This window comes from Monodon monoceros, unplaced genomic scaffold, assembly GCF_005190385.1.
Source record: "Monodon monoceros isolate NGI ecotype Baffin Bay Population unplaced genomic scaffold, NGI_Narwhal_1 Super_Scaffold_5, whole genome shotgun sequence".
In the NCBI taxonomy this organism is placed as follows: Eukaryota; Metazoa; Chordata; class Mammalia; order Artiodactyla; family Monodontidae; genus Monodon; species Monodon monoceros.
Genome location: NW_021703782.1, coordinates 216,940 through 241,091, shown reverse-complemented (window position 1 = coordinate 241,091; position 24,152 = coordinate 216,940). Strand labels below are relative to the sequence as shown.

The following is a 24,152-nucleotide window of genomic DNA, read 5'->3' as shown; positions in this document are numbered from 1 at the left end:
CAGGACATGGAAGCAACCTAAATGTCCATCAACTGATGAATGGATAAAGAAGATGTGGTAAATATATACAATGGAATATTACTCAGCCATAAAATGGAACGGAATTGGGACATTTGTAGAGATGTGGATGGACCTAGAGACTCATACAGAGTGAAGGAAATCAGAAAGAGAAAACAAATATTGTATATTAATGTATATATGTGGAATCTAGATACATGGTGTAGATGATCTTATTTGTGAATCAGAAATAGAGACACAGATGTAGAGAACAAAAGTATGGATACCAAGGGGGAAAAGGGGGAGTGGGATGAATTGGGAGATTGGGATTGACACATATACACTATTGATACTATGTATAAAATAGATAACTAATGAGAACCTACTGTATAGTAGAGGGAACTCTACTCAATGCGCTGTGGTGACCTAAATGGGAAGGAAATCCAAAAATGAGGGGATATATGTATACGTATAGTTGATTCACTTTGCTGTACGGTAGAAACTAACACAGCATTGTAAAGCAACTATACTCCAATAAAAATTAATTTTAAAAAAATTTTAAAAATTATCCATGAATCAGAAAGTTTCATATACTCTTGTGAGCATCAGTATTCTTCAACTGCTATAAAAACTGTAGCTCATGTTTTAATAAAACTGTATGATTTATAGCAGTGCTGAAGGCTCATGATTTTAGTTCCATATTTATCATGTAAAATTTTTAGTATGACTTTAAGGCACAGCACACTCACACTGATGTAATCTTGGTGAGAAGTCTTCTCTAAGATGTGTGTCTGTGTGTGTCTGTGCGTCTGTGTCTGGGGTGGGGTGAGGGTCAAGAGCGTCTGGAGGTCAACTTGTCTGATTTTGTACTTAGAGCCACAGAGACATGGCTCCTGTAACACGTGTAATGGGGTCGACCCCAGACACTTGTCTGTCCACCACAAAGCCTGCAGGAACTGTTAACTGGGCTTTTTTTTAAATTTAAGTATAGTTAACTTACACTGTTTCAGGTGTACATCAAAAGTGATTCAGCTATATATATATATTCTTTTTCTGATTCTTTTCGATGACAGGTTATTGTAAGATAATGAATATAGTTCCCTGTGCTATACAGTATGTCCTTGTTTATTTTATATACAGTAGTGTTAAGCTCAAATTCCCAATTTATCCCTCCCCCTCTTTCCCCTTTGGTAACCCTAAGTTTGTTTTCAATGTCTGTGAGTCTATTTTTGTTTTGTAAATAAGTTCATTTGTACCATTTTTTAAGATTCCACACATAAGTGATATCACACAATATTTCTCCTTCTCTTTCTGACTTACTTCACTTAGTATGATCATCTCTAGGTCCACCCATGTTGCCGCAAATGGCATTATTTCATTCTTTTTTATGGATGAGTAATATGCCATTGTATATATGTTCCACATCTTTATCCATTCATCTGTTGATGGACATTTAGGTTGCTTCCATGTCTTGGCTATTGTAAATAGTGCTGTTATGAAGATTGGGGTGCATGTGTCTTTTTGAATTATATTTTCGTCCAGTTATATGCCCAGGAGTGACAATACTGGATCCTATAGTATTTCTATTTTTAGTTTTTTAAGGAACCTCCATACTGTTCTCCATAGTGGCTACACCAATTTATATTCCCACCAACAGTGTAGCAGGGTTCCCTTTTCTCCACACCCTCTCCAGCACTTTTTGTTTGTATACTTTTTGATGATGGCCATTCTGACTGGTGTGAATTGATACCTCAATGTAGTTTTTTTTTTTCTCTTTTTTACAATTTTTATTTTATATTGAATTATAGTTGATTCGCAATGTTGTGTTAGTTTCGGGTGTACAGTAAAGTGATTCAGTTATATGTATACATATATCTATTCTTTTTCAAATTCTTTTCCATTTAGATTATTACAGAATATTGAGTATAGTCCTCTATGCTATACAGTAGGTCTTTGTTGGTTATCTATTTTACACATAGTAGTGTGTATATGTTAATCCCAAACTCCTAATTTATCCCCCCCCTTTCCCATTTGGTAACCATAAGTTTATTATCTAAGTCTGTGACCTTATTTCTGTTTTGTAAGTAAGTTCATTTGTATCATTTTTTTAGATTCTGTATATAAGTGCTATCATACAATATTTAATATTTGTCCTTCTCTGTCTGACTTACTTCACTCTGTATGACAGTCTCTGGGTCCATCCATGTTGCTGCAAATGGCATAATTTCATTATTTTTTATGGCTGAGTAATATTCCATTGTATATCTGTACCACATCTTTATCCATTCATCTGTTCATGGACATTTAGGTTGCTTCTATGTAAATAGTGCTACTGTGAACATAGGGATGCATGTATCTTTTCGAATTATAGTTTTCTCTGGGTATATCACCAACAGTGCAGGAGGGTTCCCTTTTCTCCACACCGTCTTCCACACTTCTTGTTTGTAGACTTTTTAATGATGGCCATTCTGACCAGTGTCTGATGGTACCTCGTTGTAATTTTGATTTGCATTTCTCTAGTTTTTAAATTTTGTGTTTATAACATTTAATTAAACTTCAGGAATGTTTAAAGTTTCTGATTTGGGAAGAATTCCTGATTTGCCCAAGACTTTCAGATAAATCATTGCCAATTTTAAAATGAATGAGTTAATTAAATTAAATTAACTTGCAAAATTTTAAAAAATATTTTCAAAGATTTTATACCTAATATATTATTTTTAATGTATGCTACAGGTAGGGGCCTCCAAAAGAAAATGCCTTGGGCATCTAAAGGCACTGAATGTCCCTAGATCTCTCCATCTGTCCTCACTCTGGGTGATCCTACCCATGTAGATCCATACAGTTGTGGGTTCACAGGTCTTTGTGTCTGCCCTGCCAGTGACATCTTAATAATATTATTTTGTTTAATGGTGGGGAAAAGAGGCTGGTTTAGCAGAATAGACATTGTTCTGAATTAGCAGTACCAGATTTGCCACCGAACAACTATGATTTGAAGTGAGGTGAGGAATGCTCTGAGCTCATAGGTGTGTAAAGGAAGCTGGTCCCTCCGTGTTGTAATGCAAACTGCCCCCCTCAGCTCCCGCCCCTCACTGTGCATACAGTAACCCCCCAGGGTTTGCATAAAGGCGAGACATGGTGCTGAGAGGGGAGTGACCCTCTGCTACTGACTTTCAAGTGTGGCTGAGAAGTGAAAGGCTTGGAAGGGATTATAATAAAACCCCCAGGGGCCCCCTGCCACACTTCTCATCCCAGCCCTGGTCACAGAGCTGGTCATTTTTAAGCCCTGATGGTTTTCCCCATCTGGTGATTAGCTATTGGTGAAATGGCTATTTATCAACTCCAAACATTACCTTTAGATTTTTTGCTTTGATAAATGAGAATAAATTTCACTTCCCTCCCACTGTCCAATATAAAGATATGGCTATTCTTAGTTTTCCAGTTACTTCAATTTCAAAAAGCAATAGCAGTAGCAAAAAAAAAAAAACAAAACCCAGAACACATAACCATCTGCTTTCAGGTCCACAGATGGCTCTTGCCTGCTCATTTGGTAAAATGGGAACATTGGCTGCTCACTCTACATGTCTTCACCTCTATCTCCCCATGTCCAGTGGCCATAGTGGGACCACTCATTCCCAAGAATGACGACACTTAGATTATACTATACTATAACCACCAGTAGGTCTTCTGTGAATTCTTTATGAGTCACTTTGCTATCAAGAACTTTGACCCTACAGTGATAATGTAAATATTGTTCACTGCAGAGTGAGAATTTATGCTGGAATTTCGTCTGTACAAGTGCATTTTCTTCAGTCTCAGTGGAGAATATCCCCAGCATCAATTTGAAGTGCACTCTACCATTTCCGCCCCAGCTGCCTTTATCACGACTGACTGTGATGAGTTTTCACAAGCTCTGTCACATCCCTCTCCGCACCACCTGGGTCTGTTCCCTCCTGAGCCGTCCGTCCCCCAGGTCTGCTGCACAACTCGTTTGAGTATGTCCTTCTCCGTTTTTCTTTTGTGAATTTCTTGCCTTTGTTTTTCTTAATTTCCTCTCTCATTTTGCTTCAGGCCATTCTTCTGGTGGTGTCGAATGCAAAAATCTCTGAGTCCTTGCTCAGCTCAACTGCCTTTATTCTGCCCTATTGATTGATAATTGAATGGATGTGGGATACGAGATTCAAATCAGTTTTCTTTAGAATGTTGAAGGCTTGCTTCGTAATTGTCTGTAATCCATTATTGCTAATGACTATTGAGATACCAAGCTGATCCTTTGCCTTTGGTAGTAACCATTTGTTTTTGTTTGATTGTTTATTTGTTCAGTTTTGTTTTCTTCCTGAAAGCTCTTGTAATCGTTTTATATTTCATATTCTCTTTTCAAAGATGTCTTTGTGTGAGTGTGTATATGTGTATGTTTAATTCATTCAGCTAAGAACTCGGGGTCCCTCTCTCTGAAAACTTCTCTCCTTCTGCAGTTATAGGAATTATTTTCTGTATTTTTAAAGTAATTTATCCACTTCAAATTCTTTCTCAATAACTGTGTAAGTCAGATATTGGACTTCTAGACGGATCCCCCCATGTCTCCTAGCATCTCTTTTTTGTTCTTCCTCTGTAACTTCTCTCTCTTGCTTTTATTTTCCCTTCTACAGTAATCCCATCCATTCTTCTACATGTTTTCTTCTCTTGTCAAAGACCTTTGTGTGTGTACACAACTATAAATACAATATGTAACTTTTTAAACCTCTAAGACCTCTTCCCTTTTCACTGCTTTGCTTTGTGTAATATCAGGCCCTAGTTTATAACTGGACACAATTGAAGAACCTTGCATTGAAACCCAGCTTTTCTTTTGTTCACATTGATTATGATTTATTGTTCTGTTATTCACTCCTGACTACAAATACAATTAAATCAGTGAGCACCAAGCCTGCTCTAGTCACTACTGGCTATAAAACTTAGGGCAGCATTTAACTTCTGTGTCCCAGTTTCCATAGCTGTAAAAAGAAAAAATGATAATAATCCTTAACCTAATCTTCCAGGCTTGACATTAAAATCAAATGTGAAACCTCATTCAAAGCATTTCATGCTGTATAAATGCAAGATTCTATATCTAGAAAAAAATCAATATAGTAGAACTTTTGGAAAACATCAGCAAGAGACATCATTGACTTTTTCTGGAAAAGAACACTACTGAAGTGCTGGTGGCCGTCAGACCCTCACGTGGGTGCGGTCTGACTGCTCGTGTTCCTATCAGAGCGTGTCTGTAGCAAAGGATTTGGTAGCCAGGGAATTGTGACTGTCGTCCTACAAGTAATATATTTCAAGCATGCATGAGCTAGGCATGTCCTTTTTTGTGTATATGGCAAGGGCAGCTGGACTCATAAAAAGTGATGGCAATACTGTGGCTTCTCTTAAACCATTAGGGGAAGGCACATCTTCTGTTTGTTTTTTGTTTGTTTGTTTGTTTTGCGGTACGCGGGCCTCTCACTGTTGTGGCCTCTCCCGTTGCGGAGCACAGGCTCCGGACGCGCAGGCTCAGCGGCCATGCGTCACGGGCCCAGCCACTCCGCGGCATGTGCGATCTTCCCTGACCGGGGCACGAACCCGTGTCCCCTGCATTGGCAGGCAGACTGTCAAACACTGGGCCGCTAGAGAAGCTCCAAGGCACGTCTTCTGTGACCTCATCGTGGCCTTTGTAAACTGCTGTGAGGTCTGTAGCAGCATAAACTCTCCTCCGTTTGGTGTTCATCACATCTCTGGGATCTGTTGTTAACTGGCATAAAAATTGGACTGGAAGACAAGTGATTACTTCTGAGTCAAGAAGATATATTTACATAGGTTTCGTGTTATTTTCTTCTAAAAGTGTGTTTTGCTAACATCACCCAGCTCTGCGTGGCGATCACCACGCATCAGTAATGAGGACTACAGTCCTCACTTCCCAGAGCGGAAATTCATGGCCTTGGAGTGAAGCTTTGACTTGGCTACTCTAAGTACGGCTTTGCTGCCGTGGCTGCGGCACTGGTGGTGATTATTATTATTGAGACTACTGAGGGGGTTTTCCTGTCAGGATTAAGAACCTGGGCTCTGACGTCTATCCTTTTGGATTCAGAACTTGTCCTCCCGCTCCTCTGAGCTCAGACAATTCTAAAGCTCTCAATGCTTCAATTTCCTGACACTTACATGGAAGCAGTAGTACTAAAATCTTTTTTTTTAACTTTGAAAAAAGACTTTTATTATGAAACTAACATACCCCAAGATCCTGTAATTCCAATTCTAATGACTTCACTAGGAGAAATAAAAACATATGCACACAAAAACCTACATGAAATATTCATAATTGCCAAAATTTTCCAAATGGTGCTTCATACCAAATATTGGGTTTTTTTAACATCTTTATTGGAGTATAATTGCTTTACAATGGTGTGTTAGTTTCTGCTGTATAACAAAGTGAATCGGCTATACATATATATATATCCCTATATCCCCTCCCTCTTGCACCTCCCTCCCACCCTCCCTGTCCCACCCCTATAGGTGGTCACAAAGCACCGAGCTGATCTCCCTGTGCTATGCGGCTGCTTCCCACTAGCTATCTATTTTACATTTGGTAGTGTGTATATGTCCATGCCACTCTCTCACTTCGTCCCAGCTTACCCTTCCCCCTCCCTGTGTCCTTAAGTCCATTCTCTACATCTGCATCTTTAATCCTGTCCTGCCCCTAGGTTCTTCAGAACCATTTTTTTTTCTTTTTTTAGATTCCACATATATGTGTTAGCATACGGTATTTTTCTCTTTCTGACTTACTTCACTCCATATGACAGACTCTAGGTCCATCCACCTGACTACAAATAACTCAATTTCGTTTCTTTTTATGGCTAGAAATATACCATTGTATATACGTGCCACATCTTTATCCATTCATCTGTCGATGGACACTTAGGTTGCTTCCATGTCCTGGCTATTGTAAATAGAGCTACAATGAACATTTTGGTACATGACTCTTTTTGAATTATGTTTTTCTCAGGGTATATGCCCAGTAGTGGGATTGCTGGGTCATATGGTAGTTCTATTTTTAGTTTTTTAAGGAACCTCCATACTGTTCTCCATAGTAACTCTATCAATTTACATTCCCACCAACAGTGCAAGAGGGTTCCCTTTTCTCCACACTGTCTGTAGCATTTATAGTTTGTAGATTTTTTGATGATGGCCATTCTGACCGGTGTGAGGTGATACCTCATTGTAGTTTTGATTTGCATTTCTATAATGATTAGTGATGTTGAGCATCCTTTCATGTGTTTGTTAGCAATCGGTATATCTTCCTTGGAGAAATATCTATTTAGGTCTTCCGCCCATTTCTGGATTGGGTTGTTTGTTTTTTTTGATATTAAGCTGCATGAGCTGCTTGTATATTTTGGAGATTAATCCTCTGTCAGTTGCTTCGTTTGCAAATATTTTCTCCCATTCTGAGGGTTGTCTTTTCATCTTGTTTATGGTTTCCTTTGCTGTGCAAAAGCTTTTAAGTTTCATTAGGTCCCATTTGTTTATTTTTGTTCTTATTTCCATTACTCTAGGAGGTGGGTCAAAAAGGATCTTGCTGTGATGTATGTCAGAGAGTGTTCTGCCTATGTTTTCCTCTAAGAGTTTTATAGTGTCCGGCCTTACATTTAGGTGTTTAAACCATTTTGACTTTATTCTTGTGTATGGTTTTAGGGAGTGTTCTAATTTCATTCTTTTACACATGGCTGTCCAGTTTTCCCCTCACCACTTATTGAAGAGACTGTCTTTTCTCCATTGTATATTCATGCCTCCTTTATCAAAGATAAGGTGACCATATGTGCATGGGTTTATCTCTGGGTTTTCTATCCTGTTCCATTGTTCTATATTTCGGTTTTTGTGCCAGTACCATACTGTCTTGATTACTGTAGCTTTTAGTAGAGTCTGAAGTCCGGGAGCCCGATTCCTCCAGCTCCATTTTTCTTTCTCAAGATTGTTTTGACTACTCGGGGTCTTTTGTGTTTCCATACAGATTGTGAAATTTTTTGTTCAGTTCTGTGAAAAATGCCATTGGTAGTTTGATAGGGATCGCATTAAATCTGTAGATTGCTTTGGGTAGTGTAATCGTTTTCACAATGTTGATTCTTCCAATCCAAGAACATGGTATATCTCTCCATCTGTTTGTATCCTCTTTAATTTCTTTCATCAGTGTCTTATAGTTTTCTGCACACAGGTCTTTTGTCTCCTTAGGTGGGTTTATTCCTAGGTATCTTATTCTTTTTGTTGCAGTGGTAAATGAGAGTGTTTCCTTAATTTCTCATATTTTTCACCATTAGTGTATAGAAATGCAAGAGAATTCTCTGCATTAATTTTGTATCCTGCTACTTTACCATATACATTGATTAGTTCTAGTAGTTTTCTGGTAGAATCTTTAGAATTCTCTATGTGTAGTATCATGTCATCTGCAAACAGTGACAGCTTTACTTCTTCTTTTCCGATTTGGATTCCTTTTATTTCTTTTTCTTCTCTGATAGCTGTGGCTAAAACTTCCAAAACTATGTTGAATAATAATGGTGAGAATGGGCAACTTTGTCGTGTTCTGGATCTTAGTGGAAATGGTTTCAGCTTTTCACCATTGAGAACAATGTTGGTTTTGGGTTTGTCACATATGGCCTTTATTATGTTGAGGTAAGTTCCCTCTATGCCTACTTTCTGGAGAGTTTTTTATCATAAATGGGTGTCGAAAGCTTTTTCTGCATCTGTTGAGATGACCATATGATTTTTATCCTTCAGTTTGTTAATATGGTGTATCACATTGATTGATTTGCATATGTTGAAGAATCCTTGCATTCCTGGGCTAAACCCCACTTGATCAGGGTCTATTATCCTTTTAATGTGCTGCTGGATTCTGTTTGCTAATATTTTGCTGAGGAATTTTGCATCTATGTTCATCAGTGATATTGGCCTGTGCTTGCTTTTTTTTGTGACATCTTTGTATGGTTTTGGTATGAGGGTGATTGTGTCCTCATTGAATGGGTTTGGGAGTGTTCCTCCGTCTGCTATATTTTGGAAGAGTTTGAGAAGGATAGGTGTTAGCTCTTCTCTAAATGTTCGGTAGAATTCGCATGTGAAGCCATCTGGTCCTGGGCTTGTGTTGGAAGATTTTTAATCACAGTCTCAGTTTCAGTGCTTGTGATTGGTCTGTCTGTATTTTCTATTTCTTCCTTGTTCAGTCTTGGAACTTTGTGCTTTTTTACGAATTTGTCCATTTCTTCCAGGTTGTCCATTTTATTGGCATAGTTGCTTGTAGTAATCTCTCGTGATCCTTTGTATTTCTGCACTGCCAGTTGTTACTTCTCCTTTTTCATTTCTAATTCTGTTGATTTGAGTCTTCTCCCTTTTTTTCTCGATGAGTCTGGTTAAAGGTTTATCAATTTTGTTTATCTTCTTAAAGAACCAGCTTTTAGTTTTATTGATCTTTGCTATTGTTTCCTTCATTTCTTTATCATTTATTTCTCATCTGATCTTTATGATTTCTTTCCTTCTGCTAACTTTAGGGGGTTTTTGTTCTTCTTTCTCTAATTGCTTTAGGTGTAAGATTAGGTTGTTTATTTGAGATGTTTCTTATTTCTTGAGGTAGGATTGTATTGCTATAAACTTCCCTCTTAGAATTGCTTTTGCTGCATCCCATAGGTTTTGAGCCGTTGTGTTTTCATTGTCATTTGTTCCTAGGTGTTTTTTGATTTCTTCAGTGATCACTTCGTTATTAAGTAGTGTATTGTTTAGCCTCCATGTGTTTGTATTTTTTACAGATCTTTTCCTGTAATTGATATCTAGTCTCATCGCGTTGTGGTCAGAAAAGATACTTGATACGATTTCAATTTTCTTAAATTTACCAAGGCTTGATTTGTGACCCAAGATATGATCTATCCTGGAGAATGTTTCATGAGCACTTGAGAAAAATGTGTATTCTGTTGTTTTTGGATGGAAGGTCCTATAAATATCAATTAAGTCCATCTTGTTTAATGTGTCATTTAAAGCCTGTGTTTCCTTATTTGTTTCCATTTTGGATGATCTGTCCTTTGGTGAAAGTGGGGTGTTAAAGTCCCCTACTGTGATTATGTTACTGTCAATTTCCCCTTTTATGGTTGTTAGCATTTGCCTTATGTATTGGTGCTCCTATGTTGGGTGCGTAAATATTTACAATGTTGTATCTTCTTCTTATATTGATCCCTTGATCATTATGTAGTGTCCTTCTTTATCTCCTGTAATAGTCTTCATGTTAAAGTATATTTTGTCTGATACGAGAATTGCTACTCCAGCTCTCTTTTGATTTCCATTTGCATGGAGTATCTTTTTCCATCCCCTCTATTTCAGTCTATGTTTGTCTCTAGGTCTGAAATGTGTCTCTTGTTTTTGTATCCATTCAGCCAGTCTATTTCTTTTGGTTGGAGCATTTAATCTATTTACATTTACGGTAATTATTGATATGTACATTCATATTACCATTTTCTTAACTGTTTTGGGTTTGTTATTGTAGATATTCTCCTTCTCTTGTGTTTCCTGCCAAGAGAAGTTCCTTTCGCATTTTTTGTAAAGCTGGTTTGGTGGTGCTGAATTCTCTTAGCTTTTGCTTGTCTGTAAAGGTTTTAATTTGTCCATCAATTCTGAAAGAGATTCTTGCTAGGTAGATTAATCTTGGTTGTAGATTTTTCCCATTCATCACTTTAAATATGTCCTGCCACTCCCTTCTGGCTTGCAGAGTTTTTGCTGGAAGATCAGCTGTTAACCTTATGGGGATTCCCTGGTGTGTTATTTGTTGCTTTTCCCATGCTGCTTTTAATATTTTTCTTGATCATGAAGAAGAAGAAGTAAAGCTGTCACTGTTTGCAGATGACATGTTTCTCCTTGGATTTATTCTGTATGGGACTCTCTGCACTTCCTGGACTTGACTATTTCCTTTCCCATATTAGGGAAGTTTTCAACTATAATCTCTTCAAATATTTTCACAGTCCCTTTCTTTTCTTCTTCTTCTTCTGGGACCCCTATAATTCAAATGTTGGTGCATTTAATGTTGTCCCAGAGGTTTCTGAGACTGTCCTCAATTCTTTTCATTCTTTTTTCTTTATTCTGCTCTGCAGTTGTTATTTCCACTATTTTATCTTCCAGGTCACTTATCCGTTCTTCTGCCTCTGTTATTCTGCTATTGATTCCTTCTAGAGAATTTTTAATTTCATTTATTTTGTTGTTCATCATTTTTGTTTGCTCTTTAGTTCTTCTAGGTTCTTGTTAAATGTTTCTTGCATTTTGTCTATTCTGTTTCCAAGATTTTGGATCATCTTTACTGTCATTACTCTGAATTCTTTTTCAGGTAGACTGCCTATTTCCTCTTCATTTGTTAAGTCTGGTGGGTTTTTACCTTGCTCCTTCATCTGCTTTGTGTTTTTATGTCTTCTCATTTTGCTTGACTTACTGTGTTTGGGGGTCTCCTTTTCACACGCTCCGGGTTCATAGTTCCCATTGTTTTCGGTGTCTGTCCCCAGTGGGTAAGGTTGGTTCACTGGGATGTGTAGGCTTCCTGGCGGATGGGACTTGTGCCTTTGTTCTAGTGGATGAGGCTGGATCTTGTCTTTCTGGTGGGCAGGACCGTGTCCAGTGGTGTGTTTTGGGGTGTCTGTGAACTTATTAAGATTTTCGGCAGCCTCTCTGCTAATGGGTGGGGTAGTGTTCCTGTCTTGCTCGTTGTTTGGCATGGGGTTTCCAGCACTGAAGCTTGCTGGTCGTTGAGTGGAGCTGGGTCTTAGCGTTGAGACGGAGATCTCTGGGAAAGCCCTAGCCAATTGATATTATGTAGGGTCAGGAGGTCTCTGGTGGTCCAGTGTCCTGAACTTGGCTCTCCCACCTCAGAGGCTCAGGCCTGACACCAGGCTGGAGCACCAAGACCGTGTCAGCCACATGGCTCAGAAAAAAAGAGAGAAAAAAAAAGAAAGAGAGAAAAGAAAGAAAGTTATTAAAATAAAACATTTTTAAAATATTATTTAAAAAATTTTAAAGTTATTTTTAAAAAAAGAAGAGAGCAACCGAACTAATAAAGAAATCCACCAATGATAGCAAGCGCTGAAAAGTAAACTACGATAAACATAAAAATCAGAAACTGGTCAGTCGCATACAGCACACCCCAAGTCTCCAGTTGCTCCCAAAGTCCACCTCCTCAATTTTGGGATGATTCATTGTCTCTTCAGGTATTCCACAGATGCAGGGTACATCAGGTTGATTGTGGAGATTCAATCTGCTGCTTCTGAGGCTGCTGGGAGAAGTTTCCCTTTCTCTTCTTTGTTCGCACAGCTCCCAGGGTTCAGCTTTGGATTTGGCCCCGCCTCTGCGTGTAGGTCGCCTGAGGGCGTCTCTTCTTCGCTCAGACAGGACGGGGTTAAAGGAGCCGCTGATTCGGGGGCTCTGGCTCACTCAGGCCGGGGGGGGGTTGGGGGGTGGCACGGAGTGCGGGGCGGGCCTGCGGCGGCAGAGGCCGGCGTGACGTTGCACCAGCCTGAGGCGCGCCGTGCGTTCTCCCGGGTAAGTTGTTCCTGGATCTCGGGACCCTGGCAGTGGCGGGCTGCACAGGCTCCCCGGAAGGGGGGTGTGGATAGTGACCTGTGCTCGCACACAGGCTTCTTGGTGGCGGCAGCAGCAGCCTTAGCGTCTCATGCCCGTCTCTGGGGTCCGCGCTTTTAGCCGCGGCTCCCGCCCGTCTCTGGAGCTCGTTTAGGCGGTGCTCTTAATACCCTCTCCTCGCGCACCAGGAAACAAAGAGGGAAGAAAAAGTCTCTTGCCTCTTCGGCAGCTCCAGACTTTTTCCCGGACTCCCTCCCGGCTAGCCGTGGTGCACTAGCCCCTTCAGGCTGTGTTCACGCCGCCGACCGAAGCCCGAGCCTCAGCTCCCAGCCCCGCCCGCCCCGGCGGGGGAGCAGACAATCCTCTCGGGCTGGTGAGTGCCGGTCGGCCCCGACCCTCTGTGCGGGAATCTCCCCGCTTTGCCCCCCGCACCCCCGTTGCTGCGCTCTCCTCCGCGGCTCTGAAGCTTCCCCCTCCGCCACCCGCAGTCTCCGCCCGCGAAGGGGCTCCTAGTGTGTGGAAACCTTTCCTCCTTCACGGTCCCTCCCACTGGTGCAGGTCCTGTCCCTATCCTTTTGTGTCTGTTTATTCTTTTTTTCTTTTACCCTACCCAGATACGTGGGGAGTTTCTTGCCTTTTGGGAGGTCTGAGGTCTTCTGCCAGCGTTCAGTAGGTGTTCTGTAGGAGTTGTGCCACGTGTAGGTGTATTTCTGATGTATCTGTGGGGAGGAAGATGATCTCTGCGTCTTACTCCTCCGCCATCTTGAAGGTCCTCCCAGTAGTATAATCTTCATAGAGTGTTTATAAGGATTAAACTTGCTCATATCTGTAAAGAACTAGCAGTAAGTGTGTAGTGTTAGCTGCTGTTATCATATCATTATTACCACAGGATTCTTAATTCCTGGAATGTTCTATTACAAGACATACATAACCTTCTGTTGAAACTTAAGCTAAGGTGTGTGTGACACACAGTAAAGCTGTGTGATGTCTCATATTTGAGGAAATTTTTTAATGGTATTATTTTTAAATGTAAATTACTTAACCTCATAAAAATCATACAAGTTTACAAACACTTCATTAGATATACATGGTAAGCACTATATCACTAAAATTAACTAACACAATAGAAGAAAATTTATGCCATCTTTTCAACAGACTTTTTATCATTCTTCAGCAGGTATTTTATTGGATGAAACTTTGCTGTTTGCTGGGTGTGGTTTGGGAAAAATATAAGGCGGATAAAGGAAAGAGAACTAAAATTCATTTTTGAATGTTTATTTGTTTAAAGCAGGTAATGCATTAACATGGTGTAATGTTTAAAATTATAAATGAAAGTTAAATAAATAAATATATAAATAAAGGACTCTCATATGGGTGGGAAAAAATAAAATAAAAGTATAAATGTACGTACACACACGTCTCCACCAACCTGGATCTCCTCTCCCCCATCCCCCTTGCAGAGGTGAAAGTCTCTCGATCTCTGCTGTGTATTTCCGGAGATATTTTAGGCATACATGAACAAACACATTTTCCTCCCTTTTTATACAAACGGAAGTGTACCTAACATCTTTTGTGTTCGTCTTTTTTCACCAGAAGCTGTAGTGTAGGTATTGTTCCAAGTCTCTACATAATGAGCTTCTTAACGTGTTAATGACTCAGAGCTTCATTGGGGGCGGATGTCCCTGGCTTATCCCATCAGGCCACTGCTGATGAGCGGTGTTGTTAACGCCCCTGCTGTTAGAGAAGCGCTGAGTAAATGACGTTGTGCAATTTAAATAAGCTTGTGTATGTGTGGTACACCTGCAAGGTAATTTTTAAGAGAGAGAAATGCTGGGTGAAGGGTTGGAAGCATTGTAATTAATTCTTGAAAGAAATTTGAAACTTTCTGTTTATTTTTGAATGCTAATAGGGGTTTAAGCACACAATTGAATAGGAAAAAAGAGATGAACAGTAAACATAAGACTGCCTCACAGCACTTTCCTTCCTTCATCTGGTTCCCCCCCCACCCCCCGCTGGAGAGAACTAGCCTCACCAGCCTTGTCTTTTCCCTCCAGAGATACGTGTCAGGTAAATGAGCATATGCGCTTATGTAGAAGAATGCCTTTCTTCAGGTAGGCTTTCGTCTTCTTCTGCATAGTAGTTTGTGGAGTCAGCAGACTCTCGCCTGGATGTCTGTGGGCACAGAGCTGCGGGCTGGAGTGTCCACGGTCACATTAGAGGGACTCTTTGTCTCTGTCCCTCGGCCTCAGCCAGCCTGGACATGACCTGTAAAGGTAATGTTTTCTTCCACCTTCACGTAGCTCATTGTTTCCCTGGATGAAATGATAGCTGTAAATCCTGCAGCCCTAACCCTCGACCAGCGATGCTCAAACCCACAGCACGTGTCCTGGGACGCTCTTTCCCGTCGTCCCAGAAACCGCCTAACTTCAAGCCTAAGGCTCATATTTTCTGTGTCTCACATACAGTTGTCAGTTCTCTCTCTGATGGATCACATCTTCCAGTGGCTCCTGGGGAAAGGTGATGTGGGGTGGTTAATCTTGGGATCTTGTATATTTCAAATATCTTTAGCTTACTCTCCCACCTGATGTTTCTGGATGTAGGATTCCCAGTATAAACTACGAAGTAATTTAACAGTTGTCTTTCTGCCTGTCAATGTTCCTCCTGAAAAGTCTGAAGACATTCCAAGTCTTTATTCTTTGCACACAGCACTTCGTGTTGCTCTACCTCCACAGCTGTTTTAGGGTCTTGTTTCATGCCTCCAGGGTCCTGAAATGTCACAGTGATTTGCTGATATGGGTCTTCCACCTCACTGGGTACCGGGAGGGCCTATTAGTCTGCAGTTTTATTTAATACCAGGAAATGGTCTTAGATTCTTAAATTATATTGCAGCACACTATATTTTTTATGTTGTACATGTTACATTATATATAATACATATTGTAATATAATGTGTATAGCATATATTAAGTGTAATGTAACACTTTAATATCATTGTGTAAATTATTGTTTTTAACAATCTGAGTCTGTTAAAGGGCACTTGGTTCAGGAAATTGCACATTAGTTACTTGAAGAGGAATGAGGTCTCCGGTAACAATATAAATACTTCTTATATTTTCAAAATATTTTGGCAACAAATTACTGAATTTGACGTACCATATTTTAGCACTAGTCTCACACACACGCATACATATTTATAAAATATATTCTGCTACTCTTATTGTATAGACTAATTTTAAGAACATAATTATTGGTAAATAACAATATTTTGAAAAGAGGAATTAAGTCCAAATGTCAACGTTTGCTAACACCTTTCTTTTACAACAGAAATATGGTATCATTTTCTTAAATCTTTTCCTAATGTCAAATAAGAGCTCTTCCTTTTCTGTGGTCAAAAAATATGTAGGATTAAGATTAAACCAAATAAAAAGAGCACATATTTATATTTGATAATTCCTATATATATTGCACATACTAATGCAGGTTTATAAATAGTAAGCTATTATAATAGGTAGAGCCAATAATAAATGTGTACATATTCATTTTGGTGTTTCAGCCCCTTATTTCCCCAGACGATCCACCAGCATCTTCCCGTGATGTATTCAGTACGTAAATATTATGACTAGATCCATGTGATGTTAACAGGCAGAGCCTCTGAAGAGTGCAGGCAGAATTCCACTAGTCATATTTCTTTATTAAAGAAATGTTACTGTTATACTGCATCTTGTTATGTTGCAAACACATATTTCGTTCTTCAAGGCTAAAGCACAATTAGCAACTGTATTCGTTTTCCCCTTTTAGTTGTTGTTACCTTTTAGGTATTGGAATAATTTGAGAACTGGCTCTGACATGATGCTCAGTGACTCTTCAGGCTTTGTGTTGTTCCTCTTTGTTTCCAGGCTGCAGTGACCTGGAGCTCAGGGAGATGGCCAGCAGACTGCGGGACTGGTTCAAGGCCCTGCATGAGAGTGGAGGCCAGAACAAGAAGACGAAAGCATCGCTGCGGCCGGAGAGAAGCAGTAAGGCTTCTAAATTTGATGTGTGTCGTTGTCTTTGATATGGGATTTTATGTCCAGTGAATCACTTAGGTCAAAGTTTACTGTTTACTTAGATGCTGAACAGAAGTCTGAACACTGTTTTTACTTCCAAGCTCAGCCATGACATGTATTTTGCAAGGAAATAAAGCGTTTGTGACAACTCCGATTGGAAAAGGAATTCGAGACAGCATTGAGCTTCCAGTTGAATTGAAAGAGTAGGAATATTTTCCAGTCTTTTGGCTGAAGTGCTAAAGAGTAGAACAACACGGGGAGCAAAGGTAATAATTTTGAAGTGCTTAGATTTTTAAACAACACGATTAGCCCTCCTCCACTGTAGTCATTTCTGATTTGACCCAGGTATGTCAGGATGTTTACCACGCTGCAAATCAGATTCATCAAAGAAAGAAGGAAGGGCTTCCCTGGTGGCGCAGTGGTTGAGAGTCCGCCTGCCGATGCAGGGGACACGGGTTCGTGCCCCGGTCCGGGAAGATCCCACATGCCGCGGAGCGGCTGGGCGCGTGAGCCATGCCCGCTGAGCCTGCGCGTCCGGAGCCTGTGCTCCGCAACGCGAGAGGCCACAACAGTGAGAGGCCCGCGTACCGCAAAAAAAATAAATAAATAAATAAAAAAGAAAGAAGGAACTAAGAGCCAAACGAATCTTACGTGATTCTTTCATCTATATAATCTATGTAAAAGTGTGTTTTCATTTCTTAGAAATAGGAACTGCAACCTGAAATAGTGCACTTGCTATGAATAATTTTATGAACTCTTCATTTTATATTTTTTCATTTATAAAAAATATCTATAACATTTTTCATGCATGTAAAAGAAAGATATTGAAACCTGAGCTTAATTGGGGGGAGCTTTCCAAGACCGCCTCATTTGCTCTAAGATGCAAGGGGCGAAGGTGGGGCAGTGACCAGGGGCAGTGTCCGGCTGACAAGAGAAGGGCCCATTGCCCGCTGCTTATCGCCATGAGGCTGTGAACTCCCACTCGCAACCCTCAGCTACCCATTTCTAACAGAATCACTTGATAAAGAGGGCACGGCCATCCCTAATCTGTGTTTCCTAAAATGCCCCATTTGTTTTCTTGTCACCAAGGAATTTTCTGTAATCCCAACACTTGGTGTTTATGGATCGTATTTATGTTCAAAAGAATGTAATCATTATTTTTCATTCAGCTTTCACAGAAAGACATAATAATTGTGTGTGAATGTGTGGTGGCCACATCTATATGCTCCTTCTTAGGAAGTCCTCAAAGAAACCACAGTATTTCCCTACCTTGTAGGAGTGCTTCCAGGCTTGTCTCCAGAATTATCGTTTAAATTTTTGACAGAAGCTAATTTTTTGATGCCTTGAGAGTAAGTAAGATGCCTGATCTTACTTAATAGAAATAATAAAGTATGTTTGCCCCTGTATTCATGTCTGGCATAGCGCAAAGTTTTGTTCCAGATCCTTCCGTATTGACTTTTTTGATTCATGTCCACACCTGTTCTCCCAGTACTCATACTTGGATATTTTTATTTCTCTCTCTCACCTTTCTTTGTTGAGCTTAGTTAAGATTAATAATCCCACCTGTATTTGGAAATGGATAAAAGGAGAGCTTGTAGGACACGCAGTACAATGCCTGGTTAATTGTACACATTCCTAAATATTATTTCCCTTTCTGGCTTTTTCTTACAAAAAATGAGACAGTCTTAATATTGTGGGCGAATTAACAGGAAGCTCTTTGGGAGTTGAATGTCTTTGCAGAATCAGTGAAACAGTAGGTAGAGGATTATTTATAGAGCCTGAAGGGGTCAGAGGCCAAAGGGAGTAAATCTCCAAAAGGAAGCTGTTAAAAGATAAGATAAGTCCCTAGATGGGGAGTGGCCGAGTCCCTCAGCTCCTGAGACCCACCTACCCCTGGGTGAAGCCTCTCCTGACACCGGCCCTCCAGTACTGGGCTCCCCATCTCTTTTCTAGTCCTGTTTTTCCTCCATAGCATCTCTCACCGTCTACTATAATATTCATCTACACATTTTTTGTTTATTTTCTCTCTCTCTGCACACTAGGGAACCATAAATGAGAGATCACCATTGTATCATCAGAATGTAGAATAATTTGACACGTAGCATTCACTAACGTTAAAACTGAGTAGAATTAATGGATGGATGAAGCAAAGAAGCCATCAAAATACTACACTGTGTGGATATACCATAATTTAATCAAGCACTTGTTCCCCTAGGAATGATTATTTTCTCCTTCGCAGTCAATTCTGTGGTTAATTGGTAGGCTTTTATTTCTATAAGGAAGATTCCAGGTAGTCGAAGTAATAGGTCAATATTACTTCACATTTCAAATTATAAACAATAATAGATGTTACCAGACTGCTTTGCAAAAAGCTTAGGGCCTTTCTAATTTCTAACAGCAAAGCACGAAGAGTTAACTTTTGTCTTGATCCCTGGAAGTAAAAAAATTACTACCATTCTTTTTAACTGTTCATTCTGGTGAGCATGCTGTTACATTTCATTGTTAATCTAATCTTGGTTTCCTTTTTTGGTAGTGAATTGTTCACAAAATATTGGCAAAGGTTGGCGGGGCTTTTGCACAGCAAAACAAAATAAAATGTCTTAGCTCAGGCTACTATAATTAAATACCCTAGACCAGGTGGATTGAACACTACACATTTGTTTCTCAAATTCTGGAGACTGGGAAGTCCTAGATCAGGTGCTGGCAGATTGGGGTCTGGGTGAAGGCTCACTTCCAAGCTTGGAGGCAGCTGTCCTCTCACAAGGCAGAGAGAGAGAGAGCGCGCGAGAGAGATCTGGAGTCTGTCTTTTAGGCCACTGATCGTATCATGAGGTTCTCCCTTCATGACCTAATCACCTTCCAAAGCCCACACCTCCAAATGCCACCACTTTGGGGGGTAGAGCTTCATATTCATGAATTTGGGGGGGAGGGACACAATTCAGTCCATAGCACAAAACCAAACAAAAAAACGTCCTAAGTTATGTCAGCTTATATGTTTAATTCTGAGAAATCCATATTGATGGATTACATTATAATTGTATTTAAATAGGTCCTTCTGGTACTTCTTGTGCTTTTTGCTGTATGTGTTTGCTGCTCTGTTTTTTAGATATATGGATTTATCTCTGTTTTATCCATTAATTATGCTTCTTATCCCTTTATTTTATTACACTGTACCCTACTTACCACTTTTTAGCATAGATTTCACGTTATCGGATAGTAATATTACCACTCCTACTTTCAACTTTATTACATTTGCCTGATATACTTGCTAACATTTTATTGTCAGTCTTTCTTTATTACTTAGACTTCAGTGTCTTTCTTGTAAACATACATAGTTGGCTTCTGAGTCTCCAGTACGACAGCGAGCAGACTTGTACTTTGGGTTTTTTTAATAACTAAGATAAACATAAGGCACAGGAAAATATTCTGATCAGATACAGAATATTTACCATTTAGGCAGATTGCCCAGAAGACAAAGAAAAACTTATTTACAATCTCTTTTTAAGAGTAGGCCAATAATCCAAGAAAATTTTGTCATTAGAGAAGAAAAGAAATTACATTTTAGTTTTGTACCAGTATAATATTTGATACTAATTTTAAAATATTATGTGAATAAATACACCCTTTAAATATTAGCCAGCAGTGACCATGACAAATAATTTTGGGGGGAACATTTCATCATTTTTTGTATCCGTGTAGATTTTATCTTATACAGGTTTTGAAAATTAGTGTTAGGATAAATTTTATCTTAGGGTAAATTTTATCTTAGGATAAAACTATATTTTTAACAAAATGAGCTTTTTTAGCCCAAGGTGGTTGCTCCTGGAGCCCCTGAACCCCTCGAGACCTGCCCCTGCTGGGGTCCTGAGCTTGAGTGACTGACCGCAGGAGTGGAGGGTCGGGACTGAGCAGAGAAGCCCTGGGTGAAGACAGTGGGGCCCAAGGGGTGTTCAGGACACCGTAAAAATGTCAAATAAGAACAAGCGCAGAGCGAAGCCTGCCGCGTGTCCTGCGCACCATCCACCACAAGGTGGGGTGTCACTGCAGGGCCTTGCTTCAGACGTGTGGGATCCCCATCCGATCAACCATCCACGTCTCGGGGGAAAAGAAAAGGGGGAACAAACCCAGACTAAGTAAAGAGAGACTTTATTTAAAGACTCTTGCGATGGGGAGAATGCTTCAACCTCAAACTTGCAAGCGTCTCAAATCAAACAGAAGAAGGCTTTTCCTTTCCAGGAAGGGGTGAGCAGGGCTAGAAGCACCTTTGTCAGGGAAGAGGGCAGTGGGGATTAAGAGGCAGCAAAACTGAGGACTTCAGAAATGCTTCTCTGCGCGGTTGACCCTCTTACCTACCAAGCAGGAATGTGAGACCCTGCAGCCGTCTCTATGTTACGCAGAATTTCAGCCCTTTCACGGCTCTGGTCTGTGTTCTGATGTGTCGTCTGGGCCCCTAGTTTGCTGCCCACCTACAATGCACGTGCGGGATGGCTTAGCCGGGAAATTACGGTTTTTGGTCTACAGAGCAGTTGTGTACTTTTAAATGTGTGCGCCCGGAAGCACCCGAGTGTGTGTTTAAATGTAAGTGGGCTGTCTCCTCACTCCCTCAGCTCCTCGTGTCATTGATTTTTCCCTCCGGCTGTTGGGTCCTTTTCCATGCGCTGACCTTCCTTCGTCTGCTCACTGGGGCCCGTCTGTTAGGGGCCGACCCTTCGTTGGCAGCCTTCTCTCACGAGGTGGGAAGAGCCTCCCTTTGGCTTTTCCTCAAAGCATCAGGAAAGCCCCCGGTCTCTGAGCCTTGAAAGAGGCCACTCCACCCCGCGGGTCCCTTAGTTGGGCTGGCCTCCATCGTGGAACCCAGCCTGCGGTGCCAGGGCTAGAGGGAGTGGGTCTTGACCTTCCCCAGAGCCTACGGTTGTCTGCGGCCAGGCTCTCAGAGTCCGTCCCCTACTGTCCATCCTCGGACCCCTAGTCTGTCCCTCCGTGGGGACGGGAAGCCCCCATCCTGACCTGCACCCCAACTTTAGACTGCAACACTCACTGTACAATGAGGGGACAGTAGAATGAAGTCCATCCTTGGGGGGCCGGGTCACTGCGTTTTGAGTGGTCAGAGTACCTACTTTATGCTTCACCAGCCAACTTCCAGCTTAACCTAGAAAGAGTGACAGATCTGGAAAACAATTCAGAGAAAAATTTTTGTTTGCATTCAAACGTCGAAATATTATTGCCAGGGGCGAATATGTAAGGGAGGGCCAAGACGGGTATATTTTTCTGGTTGTGCGAATAAGTATGCTTACGTGCCAGTATCTGTTGTTTAACACGTACCGTGTTACCCTTCAGATAGATACTCGTCTTTTCATGGATCTGTATCTCTAGCGATGTTTAAATCAAAGGTAATTTTCATTAAAATGGCCCCTGTTTACTGTCTGGAAATATAGAGTTTACTTTCTATGTTGTTAGACTGTTTGTGAATAGAATATTTATTTTCTTACAAAATAACTCTGAAAACTTATATCTGTTTGATCTAACCTTATAGACGAATAGACAGTACGAGTCAGAGAATGAGTTCAGGGACGGCGCTGGCTGCCACTGAAGTGTGGGCACAGGAGAGTGGAGAATGGTGTCCCCGCGGGTCTGCTTTGTCAGTGCTTTCTGTCCTTAAACAATGTGAAATTCACTACTCTACTTTGCATGTGTAAAGTAATCGGCACATTCGTAAAATGTCCCATTTTAATTTAATCAGGAGCATTCTAGGTATAGCAGGGAACTTCATTTTTGAAAACAAAGGTCTCTAAAGTCGGTGGATAAATTTTCTTTTCTTATTTCAAGTAATAAAATGAAAATTCAGATCCCTGCTTGTTGTGTTTGTTATCTGCATTTTCTACTTTTAGTAGGTAGATCCAATAACTCTCTCCATAATAAAATTTAATTATACACTAATTATTGCTAAGGTATTATCTTAATATTTAGATGTAATTTTATAGAAATTATGTATTTCCTATTTAGCTAGATTGAAATTATGTATTTCATATTTAGTTAGATTGAAACGATAAATATAAAATAAGGTGCTAAGTGAATGATGTATTATAATAAAAATGTTTTGTTACGTTATTATAACCTGGGAAATTATCCAGTTGAATTTACTAGCACTAAATTTTGGTGAGACTCTAGTCTTTAGGAAGTGTAGTATTCCAAATAGAGGGAATCATTATTAGCTTTGAAAACTTGGGAATCATTAAAAAGTAGGCTGCTGGTTGCTTCTCACAGGGTAAGTGAACTATTGTCAATTTTATTACATTCCATTTTCAACTAAATAAATACCTTAATTTCAAAATACAATCGTGTAGGGTGTTCAGAGCACATTTAACCAGTAATTTGAACTATTTGAACCTAGAAAAAAAGGGATAAAGTACCCTCCGCCCCCCCCCCCAAAAAAACCAACAGATTTTTAAAAATCTGTACAGAAAAAGAAAACAAAACATAAAGTTTCACATTCCATATATATGTCATATATATTCAGTCATTTATAAGTAAGCATTATTTTTGTCAGATTTTACTCTAATAATGCCAGTTGAGTAATACACAAAAACCTGGAATGTTTGCTTAGTAGATGTCTTGAAAGCAACAAAAAGTGATAGCAAAAACGAAGGGACAAAGTGTAATAAGGAAATAAAATAGCTCAAACGCATAACTGCCGTAGGTTATTTAATGTGGCAACAAGTGATTCTAGACACCATAGTGGTCCTTGGGCCACAGGCTAGCCAATTAAAAAGCGATGAATTTTATGATGATTCCTTTGAGACATTAATGAGTATTAAATTATTCTAATGTGTCACAGCTGGGAAGGAAACATATATAACATTGTTTTTTCCTATTTAATTTTTAATATCATATATTTTGATTACGTGTAACATGTGCTTTTTTTTTTTTTTTTGCGGTACTCGGGCCTCTCACTGTTGCGGCCTCTCCCGTTGCGGAGCACAGGCTCCGGACGCGCAGCCTCAGCGGCCATGGCTCACCGGGCCCAGCCGCACCGCGGCACGTGGGATCTTCCCGGACCGGGGCACAAACCCCTGTCCCCTGCATTGGCAGGCGGACTCTCAACCACTGCACCACCCGGGAAGCCCTTCACATGCTTATCTTTTTAATGCACATGAAGGAACATGAAGAGAATTATTGTCCTTTTACCAACTCCATCCGTTCCTTCCCTCATTAGGTGAAAATTGTTACCAACCTGGTACACATGGTTTCCAATCCTACTTCATTCTCACACAAGCATATATATTCACATAAGCATTTTTAATGTAAATGATCTCACACTATACACAGTACGTGGCAGCAAGCTGATTACTCTCCATCATTTTAACCTTTTAAATCGTCATCGTATTGCAAATATGTTCTCACGGCATCTTTTTTGATTTCAGAGTTCTTAGTTTGTGAGAGAGACTTCCCTAAGAAAATACTGATATGGATATTCTTCTAATGTATATATTTTTGCACTTAAATCTCTAAACC

The 24,152-nt window shown here is 40.2% G+C and overlaps 1 protein-coding gene across 4 annotated transcripts in view; it reads left to right on the top strand.

The window, feature by feature from the left end:
- The window catches only part of SPOCK3 (SPARC (osteonectin), cwcv and kazal like domains proteoglycan 3), a 421,631-nt gene that overhangs the window by 364,119 nt on the left and 33,360 nt on the right, over positions 1-24,152 (top strand). For 3 of the 4 annotated variants that reach the window (XM_029203303.1, XM_029203300.1, XM_029203301.1), the window contains one exon: positions 16,491-16,610. The exons of the other annotated variant lie outside the window; for it this stretch is intronic. In XM_029203303.1, coding sequence (XP_029059136.1) covers positions 16,491-16,610 — 120 coding nt within the window. The remainder of the gene's footprint in view (positions 1-16,490; positions 16,611-24,152) is intronic. 4 annotated transcript variants of the gene reach the window in all.